The sequence below is a fragment of the Stenella coeruleoalba genome, assembly GCF_951394435.1.
Source record: "Stenella coeruleoalba genome assembly, chromosome: 20".
NCBI classification, from domain to species: domain Eukaryota; kingdom Metazoa; phylum Chordata; class Mammalia; order Artiodactyla; family Delphinidae; genus Stenella; species Stenella coeruleoalba.
This window is the reverse complement of record NC_137166.1, coordinates 35,395,536-35,411,546: the sequence shown is the minus strand read 5'-3', so window position 1 is coordinate 35,411,546 and position 16,011 is coordinate 35,395,536. Positions and strand designations below refer to the sequence as shown.

The window sequence follows — 16,011 nt, the reverse complement described above, 5'->3', positions numbered from 1 at the left end:
ATGTGAAGCAGCACATCTAGGTAACTTGGTAACACCAGGGGTCTTGTTTTGAAATTTTGGTGTTCTTTTGGTAATGTTTTTCTGTGCTTCAGGATTTATTTTAACTAATGACTTAAGAGAAATGCAGGGTGTATATAGTATAATGGCCTGAGAATATTAAAATTGCAGGTTTTATTATTTGCTATTAGTAGCCTAGTAAATTGCTCTTGGCTTCCTCCCCTTCCCACTTGTCCTATTTGTAAAGTGAAATTAATTAGTAGCTAGGAATTTTTGTCAGGTTCATACAATGTAATTGTGGAGAGTTGAGGGCAAAATATTTATTTGAATGCAGAGTGCTAGCTCCCATTCTTCACTGAAATAGCCAAGAAAATATGAAAACAAGGCAAAGCTTTTTTTTTTTTTCCTTTACAGCTCAGAGAGTTTCTACTGGATGTGGTCAGCATTAGAGACACATAGCACTCATGTACCCATCACGAAAACACTTCTCATTGTTCATCATTTCAGTGGAGAACTGAAGATGGGTAAATTGTGGTACAGAAGTAGTCATGTTGAGCTTCTAAACCAGTACTATATAGACTTAGGTCTAAATAGTTATGAGTAAGATCATAAAACTGTGAAAATGTCTTTCATAATTCTTGTAAAGGGAAGCTTATCTAAGTAGAGATTATCAAAAGCAGAAAGGAAAGCAGAGAGGAACGAGTTGGAGGAAATAAGTTTGTTGATTTTCCATCTTGAATGGAGGGAGCCAGTAGATGCCATTTCAATCTTCTAATTGTAAATAGAAAAATATATGTTCATGTAAGTTTTAAATTTTTTATGTTTAATCACAGGTATTATTCATAATAGGAAACACACATTCTGAATCATTAAAAATAATATTCAGAAAAGATACATCCTGTATAGAAAAGATATACAACAGTACGTAACATGGAAATTATCTTTCCTTAAAAGTTTGAAAGAACTTTTAAAATTGTCTTTACGTGGCATATTAGAAGAAATTCCTTCACTATTTTCATTTTTTCCTAAAGTACATAGAAGTCTATTCTTAGTTTACTAAATGTTAATTAGGAATGGATGTTGCGTACAACAAGTGCCTTTTTAGGTACAAAATGACATTTTGATGGAAGGTGTTTCTCCTTGGACATGATGATATAATAAATATGTTGATAACTGAATATTGAACCATCTTTGCATAACTAAAATAAATCCCACTGGGACTTAGTAGATTACTCTTTGAATAGATTTGATTTACAAGCATTTTAATATTTAGAGCTGTGCAAAATGGAATTGGTCTGAAGTGTTTTTGTTTGTTTGTTTGTTTACTATGGTTTTAGTGTTAGGGTTAGCATCATGAAACAGGAAACTTTCCACATTTCATTTATTCATATATTCATTGGTTGGCTTCTGAAGCCAGGAAAGGGAAAGAAATTTTATTCTTTCCTTTCCAAATCACTCAGCCAGGACTCTGACTAAAATGAATAGTACTATAATTAAATTACATACATTACAGCTTACCTGGGTTTTTGTAGACTAGCTTGGGAACCAAACTACCATTTAAGGCATTTTTTTTTTTCTTGTAGGAAAAATGTATAACGGGTTCCAAATAACTGATTGAAAGAGTGGACTTGTGTGTGTTTTTCTCTCTTCCATTTTCTTCTTCACTGTCAGTATTGTGGCTGTGGATTATCCTCTAGCTGCCACCCAGCTGATGAATTCCTTTTGGCTTCCATGACCTAGTGTTTAATCTGTGATTATTTCAGAGCCTGAAGCACATCAGTAAACCTAATGAAAGCTTGGCTCTAGAAACAGGGCCTAATTCATAGATTTCTGGTGAGACTTTAATGGATAGAACTTAGGCAGTTCTTTATGTCTTAATTTTTTTTTTGACTTAATTTTCTTTTTGACCCAGCCCTTCTGTTTTAGAAGATTAGCTGAAGGAAATAATTACAGATATATGTGGAGATTTAGTTACAGGGATGCACAGTGAAGCATGCTTTATAACTGTAAAGATTTGTGGATAACCTAAATGCTCAGCAATAGGGAATTAGTTAAATGAGTGTGGATAATTAAGTAATGGAATAATATGTACCCACTAAACTGTTACTGAACAACACATTTGACACTGAAAGATGTCTGTAATAAGTGAAAAAACATTTTACAAAACTTGAAGACCCATATAATCTTAGTTTGAAAAATAGGTATGTAAGCGTGTGTGCACGCATACACACACACACTCGCCCCCTCACACACAGAATCTGGAATAATACGTACTGAAGTGAAGGTAGTGATGTTCTCTAGGGGAGAAATGAAATTATGGGTGACTATTTCCTTCTCCTTTTATTAGTGTCATAGGGTTTTCTGGAATGAGCATATATAACTAATTGTAATAAGAAAAAAACACTTAAAAAAAAAGAACAAATGCCAGCACAAATAGAATATGTAGAAATTATGTCTCCATAGAAATGTGTATCTAGAAAATCATTCCAAATGAAATGAGTATTAACTCCTTGAGTTTTTAATTATGTAGTGTCTACTATTTCTGTAAGTACTAAATCTTTTTAAGCAAGAAAACCAAGTCCGGGTCTCCCTGAAGACTCATTTAGAAGAAACCAAGCCTGTTCTTGTCACATCTTTTTTCAAAAAACTATTTTGACTCTTACCAGCCTGGAAAGGAGTTCTCCCATTGAAAAATTCCACATGCTCAGATTGTTTCTGTTGGGTTGCTTGACAGACCGTCTGGACATTCGAGCAGCTCGGATTCTTCTGGATAATGACCATTATGCCATGGAAAAATTGAAGAAAAGAGTGCTGGAATACTTGGCTGTCAGACAGCTGAAAAACAACCTGAAGGGCCCCATTCTGTGCTTTGTCGGCCCTCCTGGCGTTGGTAAAACAAGCGTGGGAAGATCAGTGGCCAAGACTCTGGGCCGAGAGTTCCACAGGATCGCACTTGGAGGCGTGTGTGATCAGTCTGACATTCGAGGACATAGGTAGAATACTTCTCGGTTTAATCTCTGATTTCCTTCCTTTTCATTTGTCTAGAGCCACCCCCCCCTCCCCAGCACCACCAAAAGCCAAGGCATAATGTATATCTTTTTCTTAAAGGCCTCTTTGTGTTACCTTGAATGGAAAGGACATTTATGGTACTTACCTGCTAGTCTAAAGCCTCTACCGTCAGGGTATACCCAAACTAACCTTGATGTCTGTGTGACGGTGGATGTGGGGGTGGGGTGGTGTCTGTGCCTCAGCTTTCCTGGAATCTCATTTGAATGCAATTATAAATTAGTTATAATTAAATATTATATTTTTATATTTATTTTGGCCCAATAGCATTTCATAAATAATGACCCATAGAGTTTAAGGAATAAGTGCAATAGCAGGCAAGTAGGAGGAGGTAAGAAATCTTTGATAACAAATTTATTATGTTTGCATTTTAAACTTTCTTTCAAGGAGGCTGGGTTGCAGTGTGAGTATGAATAATAAGGAGAAAAGATAATAAAGGCTTTGCATTTTTGATACCCTTTCTATAAAAATACATTAAACTGTAAGAACTGTGTCTCTGATTAATCTGACATTATTAGAATGAGATTTGCATGTTATGTTCGTTGTTTTGTTCTCAGTGGCTCATATCGGAAGATGCTTTGGGAAAGCATGAACCTCTGTTTCATAGTTGCAAGTTGTGAGAAAACATACCTATAGCTTATGTGTTAAGGAACATTTAAAAATGTAGAACATTTAAAAATGTAGAAATTATGAACTGATTAAAAGAATATGATGTTGTATACCTGAGACTAATATAATGTAATATGTCAATTATATCTCAGTTAAAACAATTTTTTTAAAAGAAGGCATGTAACTTTGAGTAGAAAGTTATTAAACTGAAGATAAAACTTCTAACCTCAAGATCATAAACTCAGTCTTAAAGTTGTAAAAGCATTGCAGGTTATAAGTGGGGGCTTTGGCAGGCAGGCCAGTGCAAGCAGTGAACAACTGCCAGTGGCCAAGGGTAATTTAAATGCATATTTACAGTTTGGTGAATATGGATTAAACTTGGATTGTAGGGAAAAGAAAAGAATACGATGCTTTTATAACATCTTATTTTCCATTTGCCTTATTCGTGGAATCCTTAGGCAGGGATGGGAAACTATTTCAGAAACTTTTTCATGAAAAATGGTTCTTTTTATTCTCTTTTATTTGCTTATTTACAATTCTTACGCATTGAAGAAAAAGCATTCCAAGATTTTAGTAAATAAGCAATGAGGACTGCAAATTAGGTCAGGGAATTGATTTGGGTCAGTTTTTCTGGCAATTTCAAATCATGTTTTTGTTGCCTAGACTTTCTTATTCTCACATGTGCCACTAGAGGCTGTAGTTTGCTTTTGTAAAGAAATTGGCATCGTGGACCCATCCTGGAGAAGCTAGATCTAGGACCTAAATCTTCTGATTTATGCTACAGAGCTTTAGGGAGGTGTTCTGCATGCAAGAGACTTGATTCCTGCACTCAGAGTTGTCTTAGTTTATTTCTTCCTTTTATTATCTGTGGCACAGTATTGTGTGATATTTGATGGAATTTAGAGAGTGAGTTTGTGGAGTTACTGTCATGTGAAATCAATGTCATGGGCACATGACATGTAGGTATTTGTCCTTATTTCTTCCTACATTGGTGTTGATTGTTCAGTAAGGCTTGGAGAGCGCTTAGTGCCCAGCACACCCTGAGCATTCAATAAAAATTAGCTTTCATTATTATTTTAATTCTCAGTTCTCAGGAGGACAAGTTTAGATTTATAAGCTTCAATATGACTTTTTATAAAATTCAATCTGATTCTTAAATTGTACCTAAAATATCCTGTTTTGGGCATTATTATTTAATTTATGTGGCAGAATTGTGGAAAATGTTTTTTTATGATGCCTGCTGGTAGGCAGTATGTAATGTCATAATCCCCACCACTTCTCATGAGCATTGTTGGGTTTAAACAGATCTCTGTTTTCAATCTTTACTGAAACTGATAGACCTAAAATTTGTTCTCTTTTTTTCAAGTGAGTATCCTTTCCTGTGTGTGACTATTGTTAAGAGGATTGAACCTAAAGAAAATGAGAATTTATTTTCTTTATGAGTCTTTTGTGAAAGGAGCTTGTGTATTTTCCTAAAATATGTGTAAATATAAGCTTTTTAGAAATGTGTGGGGCTTCCCTGGTGGCGCAGTGGTTGAGAGTCCGCCTGCCGATGCAGGGGACACGGGTTCATGCCCCGGTCCAGGAAGATCCCACATGACACGGAGCAACTAGGCCCGTGAGCCATAGCCGCTGAGCCTGCGCGTCCGGAGCCTGTGGTCTGCAACGGGAGAGGCCACAACAGTGAGGGACCCGCGTACCGCAAAAAAAAAAAAAAAGAAATGTGTGGTGCGAATTGAGGTTATGATTGTTGCCAAATAAAAGGTTTGTGGGTTTGTCTATGACTCATTCTACTAAGCCTGATTTTTGATACACCTTGCTGGTAAGCATGTACTCACTAGCCATCCCTGTACCAGATGTTTCACTAAACACTAGAGCCATCTGCCCTTGTGCTACTGGGGACTTACTACCCAGCTACCCACTAAATTATCAAAGCCTGGTGAAAATTTCTGTTTGAAAACCTGTTTGGAAGCAGGTGGAGCGTGGGGTGTGGTGGTTTAGGGGAGGGGGTTGAGAGCAGAGTATGCGCTTGTGTCAGAGTTGTGGGTTGGAGGAGGTGATAGGAGGGGAGAGAACGGCAGAGGATTATAGCACAGCCACGGGGTGGAGTGTGTGGGCATTTGGGAACACCCAGGTCTTGGCATTTAAGTACCGGTCACATGCCCACAAGTAGAGTTCATGCAGAGTTTTGTTTTTCCCCAGCTTGTGAGTAGGCACCACTGTTCTGCAGCCTTAAAATAGCCAAGGAAAAACAGAGCTGCGTTCTGTTATCTTCCTTGCTTATTCTCGATTCTGTCACTCACTTTCCCCATTTTCCCATGCATGGAGCTCCAGCCTTTTGGTAGAAGTACCTGTTTATGTGGAGTAAGGTGCTAATAAGTTAGGAATTTATTTTTAAAACAACCTAAGATATGTCTTTTAGAGTTAAAACGATAATGAGGTGAAAGATGGGGAAGAAAAAAAAAGACTTGGTTTACATTTAAATCTTAAACTGGGAAAATATAGTGATCTGACTAAATATTGGCCCATTGTTTTGGTTCATATTATTTTAAGTGGATTAGAGGAAGAATAGTCATGTTTATGCTCCATATTAACTAATGCATTTTTTTCAATTTAACGTTTCTCATTATCTCCATTGGGATTTTTCTGTCTACTTTTATAAGCCATAGAATCTCTCTTCCCATCTATCAGTTTTTATGACTTACATTTTTATATTTAAATATTATATTTAAATAATTTAAATCAGTTCATAGACATTAAGTATAAAGTGACTTCTTTTAGGATGAAGTTTTTTGAAATCATGTTTCTATAACGATCTTTTTTCATTAGCTGTTCCTCAGTGAAATATACTACTGTTGCGATATTTCTCAAGTTATTGTTGAGAGTAACTGGAAGTCACTGAGCAGCTGTTTGTTCAGATGATAAAGTTCTATCATTGTAAGGAATTCTTGGCTCAATTCTTAAACAAGATGAGAAGAAAAATGAACTTTTCTTTCCACATTGATAAATTTTCATATGTAACCTGAAATAATGATGTTTTAAATAAATTTGCTGTTTCATTATTAGGGAAAAATACCTGAAGCAGCAAGCCTTTAAAATATTTTTAGCATGGTATGCCAGACATGTTACGGTTTGCTCACTAGCCTCCTTTATAACCTATATTTGTATGCAGCTCTTCTTTTTTTTTTTTTTTTGCGGTACGCGGGCCTCTCACTGCCGTGACCTCTCCCGTTGCGGAGCACAGGCTCCGGACGCGCAGGCTCAGCTGCCATGGCTCATGGGCCCAGCCGCTCCGCGGCATGTGGGATCTTCCCGGACCGGGGCACGAACCTGCGTGCCCTGCATCGGCAGGCGGACTCTCAACCACTGCGCCACCAGGGAAGCCCTGCAGCTCTTCTTTGCCTCCGAAAAACTTTCAGGTTATCTTGAGGCCCCAGCCCAAGGCTTCCTCCATTGAGATAAGTGCAGTCAGTGATGATCCGATTCTCCTCTGAACTGACTACGTACTGTCTATTGTGCTCTTCAGTGATCAAATAATACAGGCCTCTGGCATTTCTAATATATTCCTATAGAGGTAAAACATAGATATATTAAAAGTAGGAGCTCTGTAGGGTAGGCGTTTTCACATGTCTTATACTCCTCTGTATCAGTCTGTGCTGCCAAGCACAGTGCCAAACGTGGTAAGTGCTCTCTAAGTGCTGCGTGAGTTCAAGTAGGATTAAAACGTGTTGGAAGTCATGCAGTCCTTTAGATGAGCACATCCATGCAAATGATTTAGGAATGACTGCTGTAAGAACAATTTGATTTGTTTAGACATGCTATATTAAAGACTATTTTTAGTTCCTTAAAGACTTTTTCTTTTTTAAAAAGAAATCATTAGGATCTCTTTTAGGTTTATTGCTTTTGCCAACTTGAGAGGTATATATGTACACCCTTGGTAGAAAATTAGAAAAATAAAAGGAAAAAAATTCTCATGTTTTTCTACCATACAAAGGTAATCACCTTTAACATTTTATTTCCTGCCCAACTTTTCATTGGGCAGCTTTTGCCATTTTTTTTAAAGCAACAGAATTATCCTACCCTTTCCACTTAGCATTGTAACATAAACTTTTTATATTACAAATTGTTTGTAAATATCACTTTAATAGTTTGTGTTATAGCCCATAAGAGCTCCTTAATTGGATAGGCATGAAAAAATTGATGGTAAATGCCTGCTTTTCTCCCTCTCTACATGCTGGAAAAGAGGTGAGTAAAACACCCCTTATTCCTGACATTTATCCTGATATCCTTGGCAGTGACAGAATGACCAGCTTCTTGGATTACATTAGATTTGAATATATCTAGGGATGATGCAGAGTAATAGAATAGTTGGTTACCATAGAGCTGTAAATAGATGATATTGTAATTTTGTGTAGTTGTTTTTTGAAGTATAACAAGACTACTTTTTGGAAAATTAAAAATGCTGATCTTGTAAATTAAAATTTTGAACTGTATAGACACTTTTGTTTTTGTGTATCTTATACACTAGTTGAATTGTCCTGATAAACCTGTGAACTGCCTGTAATAATTATACTTATGAATCCATATGTTATTTAGTTCACTTGTGTACTTTAAGAAAAACTCCTCGGTAATTACGTATTCAGGCTGAATAATAAGTAATTAAAATGATACATTCTTTGCAGACTTTCCTATATTGTGCTACATTGCTTTCTAGATGTTGTATCACAAGGAAGAACATAGAAAAGACAGTATTTTGCCCTCAAAAAAGTTATAGTTTGTAAAAGAATACTAGTTTCATTTATTTCCTACTTAATGTAGTTTCTCAGGATATTTTGGTATGCTAATTTGTTCTTTTAAGTGTTTGTGTTTGTTGAGTGATGTTGAAAGAGAACATTTTCATTTGTGTGTTGCTACATTTTTCACCGTCGGATTCATATTCCAAAGATTTATTCAAAGTTTATTCTGTAACTTCAGTTAGTGAATTGCCTGTTACGCATACTTTGTGGCAAAAGACAAGCACATTATAGATATTTTCAGTAGCTTACAGGCTCTGATAATAGTTGTCTTGGTTTGACATCTAGACTAGTGGTACACATTTGAGGATGTCACCTGTGATTAAGGAACTCTGGAGGCATTGAGCACACTTGTTGCTGTTGTAACTGAGCAAAGGGCTCGTTTGCTCACAGCACAGAAAGCTGAGCTCTGACAGTGGGTTTGTAGCAAAGGAAGGGTTTATTGCAGGGCGCCAAGCAAACGCATGGGAGACAAACCCCAGATCCAATTCCAGTTGATCTTTGACTGAGGGTTTTTTTAAAAGGCAAAGAACAAAAAGGCTGGGGTTAATTATCATCTTGTGACATTTCCTAATCATAGTTTCAGGAGTCAGGATGTCTCTGGTTTACAATTCTCTGGCCAGGTAGTCCCTGGCTCATCTTGCCCTGGAGAAATAACCTGAGTTTGTATGTTAATGATAAGATCTATAACAGTGATTTCAGTACATTAACAATGTTATTGACAACAGCAATTTCAGTCATCCGACTCTGGTTGACCAGTGTTGGCAGGATTGAGGTCAGAGGGGATAAGAAAAGGAGTAAAGTTTTGGATAGAGAGATTAATCATAAACTCGGTAAGAGAACTTGGTTTGGGGGGCTTGGTTTCACTATGAAAAGACATTTATAAGAGTTGCTTCTGGAACTTACCTGGTGGCGCAGTAGTTAAGAATCTGTCTGCCAATGCAGGGGACATGGGTTCGAGCCCTGGTCTGGGAAGATACCACATGCATAGCAGAGCAACTAAGCCCGTGCACCACAACTACTGAGCTACTGAAGCCCGCGTGCCTAGGGCCCATCCTCCGCAAAATGAGAAGCCCACGCACCGCAATGCCGGGCGCACAGCAACAAAGATCCAACGCAGCCAAAAAAAAAAAAAAATTAATTGAAAAAAAAAGAGTTGCTTCCATGAGACAGAGATTGAAATGGGATCCAAATTTAGGTGTATTGATTTCTGCTTTTGTATTTTTTCTAGGAAATTAGAAGTTGACTTTAAGTAGCTATTACTAATAACAATTATAATTAACATCTTTTGAAAGCTTACCATGTGCCACGTACTGTGCTTTGTGCTTTACCTATTATGTTCTCTCGTGATCTCATATAATCCATCAGGTTGGCACTGTTACTATCCCCATTTTAGCAGATGAGGAAACTGAGGCTTGGGTCATGTTATTTATGCAAAGCAGTACTCAGAGACTTATATGACCTTAACAATGGTGATAGAAAGATACTTTGGGTGCTATCATTGTTGATCTGTTGTCCTTAAACAAATAGGAGAAACAAACTTTTGTTTGGGGAACAATCTTACAACTCTATATGTAGCATCTAATCTGTATTTAGACCTACTTTCTGTCCTCAGAATGCTCACTGACTCTTTAGTGGAGGCAATATGCTTGGTACCCATGGATAAAACCTAGGTTGTAAGTATGAATCAGGCAAATTGTAGGGCCAGTAAATGTTGCAGACATTACAGTATTGGAAAGATCACTTTGTGAGGGGTGGTCAGGAAAAGTTTGGTAGAATTTCTGGGATTTACCTAGGTGGGGAGAGTATTAAGGGCAGGAAGGCACCATATTAACAAAGATAAAAAAGCGTAAGGGCTATTAATAGGACCTTTATTGTGGATGAAGCAAGAGCATAAGGGCAGCAAGTTAGGAAAGCTGGTGGGGACTGGATTGTGAAGAGCCTTGAATTCCAGACAAAGGAATTTGGACCTTATTCTCTAGGTTCTGGGAAGCAGTAGAAAGTTTAGGAGGAGTTGTTTGTATACTGTGACTAGTACCTAGATTTCCGCTTCTTCTTTAGAAAGGGCAGCTGCCTAGAATATTATTTTCTCTCCATGACTTTAGGTCTAGAATTGCAAGTACCTGTTTTTGAAATCTGCCTATCAAAAGCAGTAAGGGAAAATAAATTAATGCCCTTTCTTTTAAGGAATGACCCTTAGAGGCTTTGAGGTTTTTTTGTTTTGTTTTTAATTTCCCTTCCCTACTTATTCACAGAAGGCCGACAAATCTGTAAGTTCTCTAGAGAGAGAATTTCAGAGAATTTATTAATCGTGAGTCTTGTCGTTCCTATATCCTGTTCTGAAATCTTGACGTGTGCTAACTCCTTATTATAAGTTGACAGTATTTACTGTATCTGGTTCCAGGGCCTTGATCACTCCCCAAGATGAAAGGCATTCCCACGATATTTTTAAGGCTTTCTTGTCTTTTCAAAGGTCACTGTTTACTCTGTCCTACTTTATACCAGTCATGTGGCAGAACTGCTCCGTGAGCTGGCTTTGTGCAGATCATGAGATACGGCCGCTGTTCCACTTGCCCTTGGTTTGTTTCTTGCAGGCATTCACCCTTTTATGCCTGTTCACAAACAGCATTTGATTTGCTCATGGCTTAGGCAGCAAGGTTGTAACTAAAATTAGTAAACTGCTGCTTAAAATAAAGTTTTGCTGGCTTTGTAGAAAAGGCACTTTTTTCAGTTTGACAAGCATATTTTTATTTCATGTCACGTTGTGCATTTGTCAATTATGTAGATGATTCTTGTTGAGATATGTTAAAGCAGCCTCTAACATTTGAATGCATGACCTAATGTCTGGCTGAGCTTGGTTATGCCAATCAGTGTATATAGGGTGAACACAGTTTTATTCAAAAGGCCAGAATTAATGGAATTCTGATATAAATACTGTTGGCCCCAGGTCCTCTTACTACAGTGAATAACAAATTATTCCTTCTGAATATAAAAAAGTTGGAATTTTTCTTTCTTTTTTTGGGGAGAGGCCTACATTTTGAGTGGTCCTTTGAACCAATTCTGATTTCCTTTATGAAGATGGTGATGATGTTTTAGCCAGTTCTGAGTCAGCCATTTCAGTTTGTAAGAAGGTAGTTATGTTGGGGTTTGGTAAGTGCCAGGGAGGTGCCCAGAAAAACTAAGAAAAATGTGGGAATTAAATTCATAGGACTCTTTGGAAGTTTTAGAATCTCAAAGAGTAAGAATCATAACTATGTGATTTAAGGATAATTTTTTTCAGTTTCACTAAGTGGCAAAAATTAGATACAGTGTTTCTAATATCATGGGTAATTTACAGCCAGAATTCAATAGAAAATAAGATAAGAATTGAATCTCGTAACTCTTTGATATATCACAGGGCTTTTAAAATTTACAGTATCTCTTTGCTATATTCCTGTGATAACTAAATGACTGTTTCCCAGTCCAGAGTTTCGATTTCTAAGTGATACTGCTCTGCCATCTCCCTGTTGCTAATCTACTATTCGCCTTCCGCAGACGCACCTATGTTGGCAGCATGCCTGGCCGGATAATCAATGGCTTGAAGACTGTTGGGGTGAACAATCCAGTGTTCCTGTTAGATGAGGTGGACAAACTAGGAAAAAGTCTACAGGGTGATCCTGCAGCAGCTCTGCTTGAGGTAAGATTTAGGAAATTCCCTGTCTGTAATCACACTGGAAGAGTATGGGTGGGTGAGAGTAGATAGTCATATTTAGGGAACATATACATTGATGTGGGTTTAACCATGGGAAAAACACTTTGATACAAACTGAAACCTGAAGCCATTTGATATTTAAATTAAAATGTCATAGAGATTTTCTTTTTTCTTTTTCTAATAATTCCCCTCATTTCTTTCTTTGTTTTTATCAAGTAGTTTAAGAAAAATTTTATGCATATTTATTGTTTAGAGACCAGTTGTTCTATAAGATTGTTACAAAAAACAGCAAGCACGTCTCCTCCCTGGGGTGCCTTATTTCCTCTTCTGCACTTTGATCCTCTGACTTTTAGTTGATTAGTCCATTTTCTAGAGATCATGGCTGTACTGCTTTCTTGATTTTAGAGTTTTTGGCATTATAGATTCCTATCTATAGGAGATGATTTTGCTTGCTTGCTTCCTTCTACCCCTACTATATCATTTTTATATCCCCAATCTCCCAATATAAATTTTATCCTGATTTTGTTAAGTCATTGTTGAGTATTTATACTATTATAGTTATATAAGTGCTTTTCACAGCTGAGCCATGTGGTGAACTATGATCACTTTGCTTTTTCTGTCCTTTTTGTTTTTCTGTGTTTTTAAACATGTTTTTAGAGTTAATAATCATCTTGTTTCTTTTGTTCACTTTCACCAACTGTCTAATTTTCATTGGGAGACTTCCAGACCCTTTGTGTTTTATTGGTTTTGTCTTCTCTAAGCCTCTAATCTGAACTGGTTGTTCCCACACTAGGCACAGAGCTGTGGTCTGAGGATCTCCCTTCACCTCCCCCCACACTGGGTTTCCTGTTTTCCGTATTCCGCGTCTTCCTCTTTCTTGGTTTATTCTCTCATTTTCCTGGTATTAGTCTCCCAGTAGCTTCCTGAGAAAGCTTGCATGTAAACGTCCTTCAACTTTGCATATCTGAAAATGTCTTTATGTTTCTCTCATACTTGATTGGTAGCTTGACTGGGTATAGAATTCCAGGTGGAAATAATTTTCCTGCAAAATTTTAAAGACATTTCTCCATTGTTTTCCAGCTTTCAGTGTTGCTATTGATGAGACTAAGTCTTTTGTGACTTGTTTTACTCTCTGAAAACTTTTCAGATCTCCTGTTTATCCCAGTGTTCTGAAAATTTACAATAATCTGCCCTGGCATGGGTCTTTTTACATTTTTGCTGATGCTTTGAAGGTTCTTTGTATTGGAAAATCCTCTCCTTTTATTTCTGTAAAATTTTCTTGAATCCTTTTGTTGATGATTTCTTCACCATTTTTGGGGAACTCCTATTAATTTGATGTTAGATCTTTAATTTTCTTATCTCTCCTATTACTCATCTTTTTTATTTTTTGTTCTACTTTCTGTGAAGAGTTCCTCAGCTTTATCTTTTAATCCTTCTATGAGTTTGTCATTTCAAAGAACCCCTTTTTTTTAACTTCTCTGCATGTTCTTTTTATACTACCTTGCTCTTGTTACATAGTTGTAAAATGTTCTTTTGTCTCTGTGAGAAAAATACTAATAGATTAAAAAAAATTCTTTTTCCTTTCTTTGCTCCAAAACTGCATTTATCTATTCGTTATATATTTTTTCTGGCCTCTGTCTTTTATATTAGAGTCTTTCATTAGATGTCTGGCAGTTTTTGTGTGTTCATATTTAATAGTGAGACATGAAAAAGCAGATTGGAAGCTATGAACATATGAGAGGGGGCTTATTGATTACAATTTTCACAGTAGGGTTATCTGACTAATACATTTCATTGAGGAACCTTCTGTGTCAATAACTTTAGGTCTTTCTGTTGAGGCTGGTCAGATTTCTCAGAGAAGACTCTTTAAAAGTCTCTTGGCTTGAGAATGAAGGCCTGGCTGCCAACATTCTAGGAACCAAGCATTCAGCATCCTGGATATATGCATTCACCTGAACTGTTGTTTTCAGTATAGTATGTACTCTACTCAGCTGTGCCCAGTGTCACCTGCACAGGGAACCACTGCTTTATGTTCTTAAGAAAATCCCAGTACTTTGCTGGGATAGGGGAAGGGATCTGGTGTGCCTGACTGCTTCATAAATTTACTTTAACCAGTCCTCCTTATTTTGCCACCTCTGCCCCCACTCTTTACCCTGGTTTAAGTAAAATATTATTAATATTCAAATTGATTTGTAAAACCGAGGGAAAACTTGCTTTGTAAAAGGATTTTTCTTGTTTATTTCCTTGCTTTGAGTTCCCTCTGGCTTCCTGTTTTTCTGTTTTTGTAATCTTCTTAGAACAGGATGGACTGGGACATGTGTCTTATGAACAGGGAGACCATACATTCTGTTTTGCATGGACAGTCCCAGTTTATGCCTAATTATTAATTGCACTCTCTTTTAGTCTTAGAAGTGGGTCCTCTTCGGACAATAAAAAGTACAGTTACCCTACTTTAAAAGCCCCAGGGCTTGGAGATAAGAGTTTGATTTGGTTTGGTTTTGCTTGTTTTTATTTGAAGACAGTTCTCTTCTGGCTCAGTAACTGGTTTACTAATCAGTACTCTGAATGATAAAATAGTGAACATTATTTAAGATTTTAGTGGTTTCTTAGTTGTTAACTTTGGACATGCAGTTTAGTTTAATTGGGGCACTTTTCAGATAATCTGACAGATTCTCCCGTTAGACACTTACTGTTACCCTGTTGAAAAGAACTGAAGAATAATTTCCTGATAGTTAGATTTCCCAACAGACTATATGTAGGAGTCCTGAAACAAGTCCACCAAAGACAGCTTCACAAGTAGTAGGAGAAGATGATTAAGCCCCCTGTATGTTTGTTTGACTGTATATTTCAAATGTTCACCTAGTGCTTTGTGGTGATTCAGTAATATTTGTTGAATTAAATTGATCTTTGATAACAAGCAGCTGATATATTGATATTTTCTTACCTGCCGTAGAACTTGGTATTCACTCTTCTGGCAATTTCCAAACTAAAAGTACAAAAGCCTCAAATGATACCTCAAAGTAAATGCCACCCTGGGCCACATGCTTATCTCTGATGTTTAGTGACGAATGGCATCAGTTCCTTATAGACTGTGGTATCTGTGAAGCAAGACGTAGATTTGGAAGAACCGAGTGTCTTGGTCCCTGACCTCCTCCTTCTCCCTGCCTGCCCAAATCCTGGGTAAAAACCTCTCATACCTCACAGGTTATTGAAGCAAATAAGAATATATATAAAAGCACTCTGTAAACTGTAAATCACTCTACAGATAATATTTTAATTTAATATCCACTGACATTTCTTTTGTGTTTGTTTTGAAAGCCACTTCAAATTTTCCAATACCAGTAGATCCCCCTGAATGAAAAAAATGAATAAATTCAATTACTCAACACCTTGTATTTAAAGTAGAATATTACTGAGAGTCTGGAATATTCAAGAGCATGTGTTTTTTATCTTTCCATATAGAAAACCTACTTTTTCAAAATTGACGTTTAGACATTATTTATAAAATTTACTCATACAAGATTATTTTTATTTTACAGCTAACTTGTATTAAGAGAATATGTACTGGATATGAAGAACATAATAGTAGATATAGAGTGGTTACTCTGAATAAATTAGAAAATAAACTTGTTCTGCCTGTAGATTCTTCTTGCCTTCATGTTACTCATGAAGAATATGCTGATTTCCTTGAGCTTCCATAGAATTGTTGCTTATATAAAACAGAATGTATTTCCAGCATACTGTTGTCAGCATAGAAATATTTCCTTAAAATTTAGATACCTCTTTTTTTGGGGGCGGGGGGGGCGGTTCGCAGGCCTCTCACTGTTGTGGCCTCTCCCGTTGCGGAACACAGGC

General features: G+C 36.9%; 1 protein-coding gene across 1 annotated transcript in view; it reads left to right on the top strand.

The window, feature by feature from the left end:
* Positions 1-16,011, top strand: part of LONP2 (lon peptidase 2, peroxisomal) — a 95,860-nt gene that overhangs the window by 20,917 nt on the left and 58,932 nt on the right. Inside the window, exons 7-8 of the mRNA XM_079906587.1 lie at positions 2,732-2,990; positions 12,000-12,141. Coding sequence (XP_079762713.1) covers positions 2,732-2,990; positions 12,000-12,141 — 401 coding nt within the window. The remainder of the gene's footprint in view (positions 1-2,731; positions 2,991-11,999; positions 12,142-16,011) is intronic.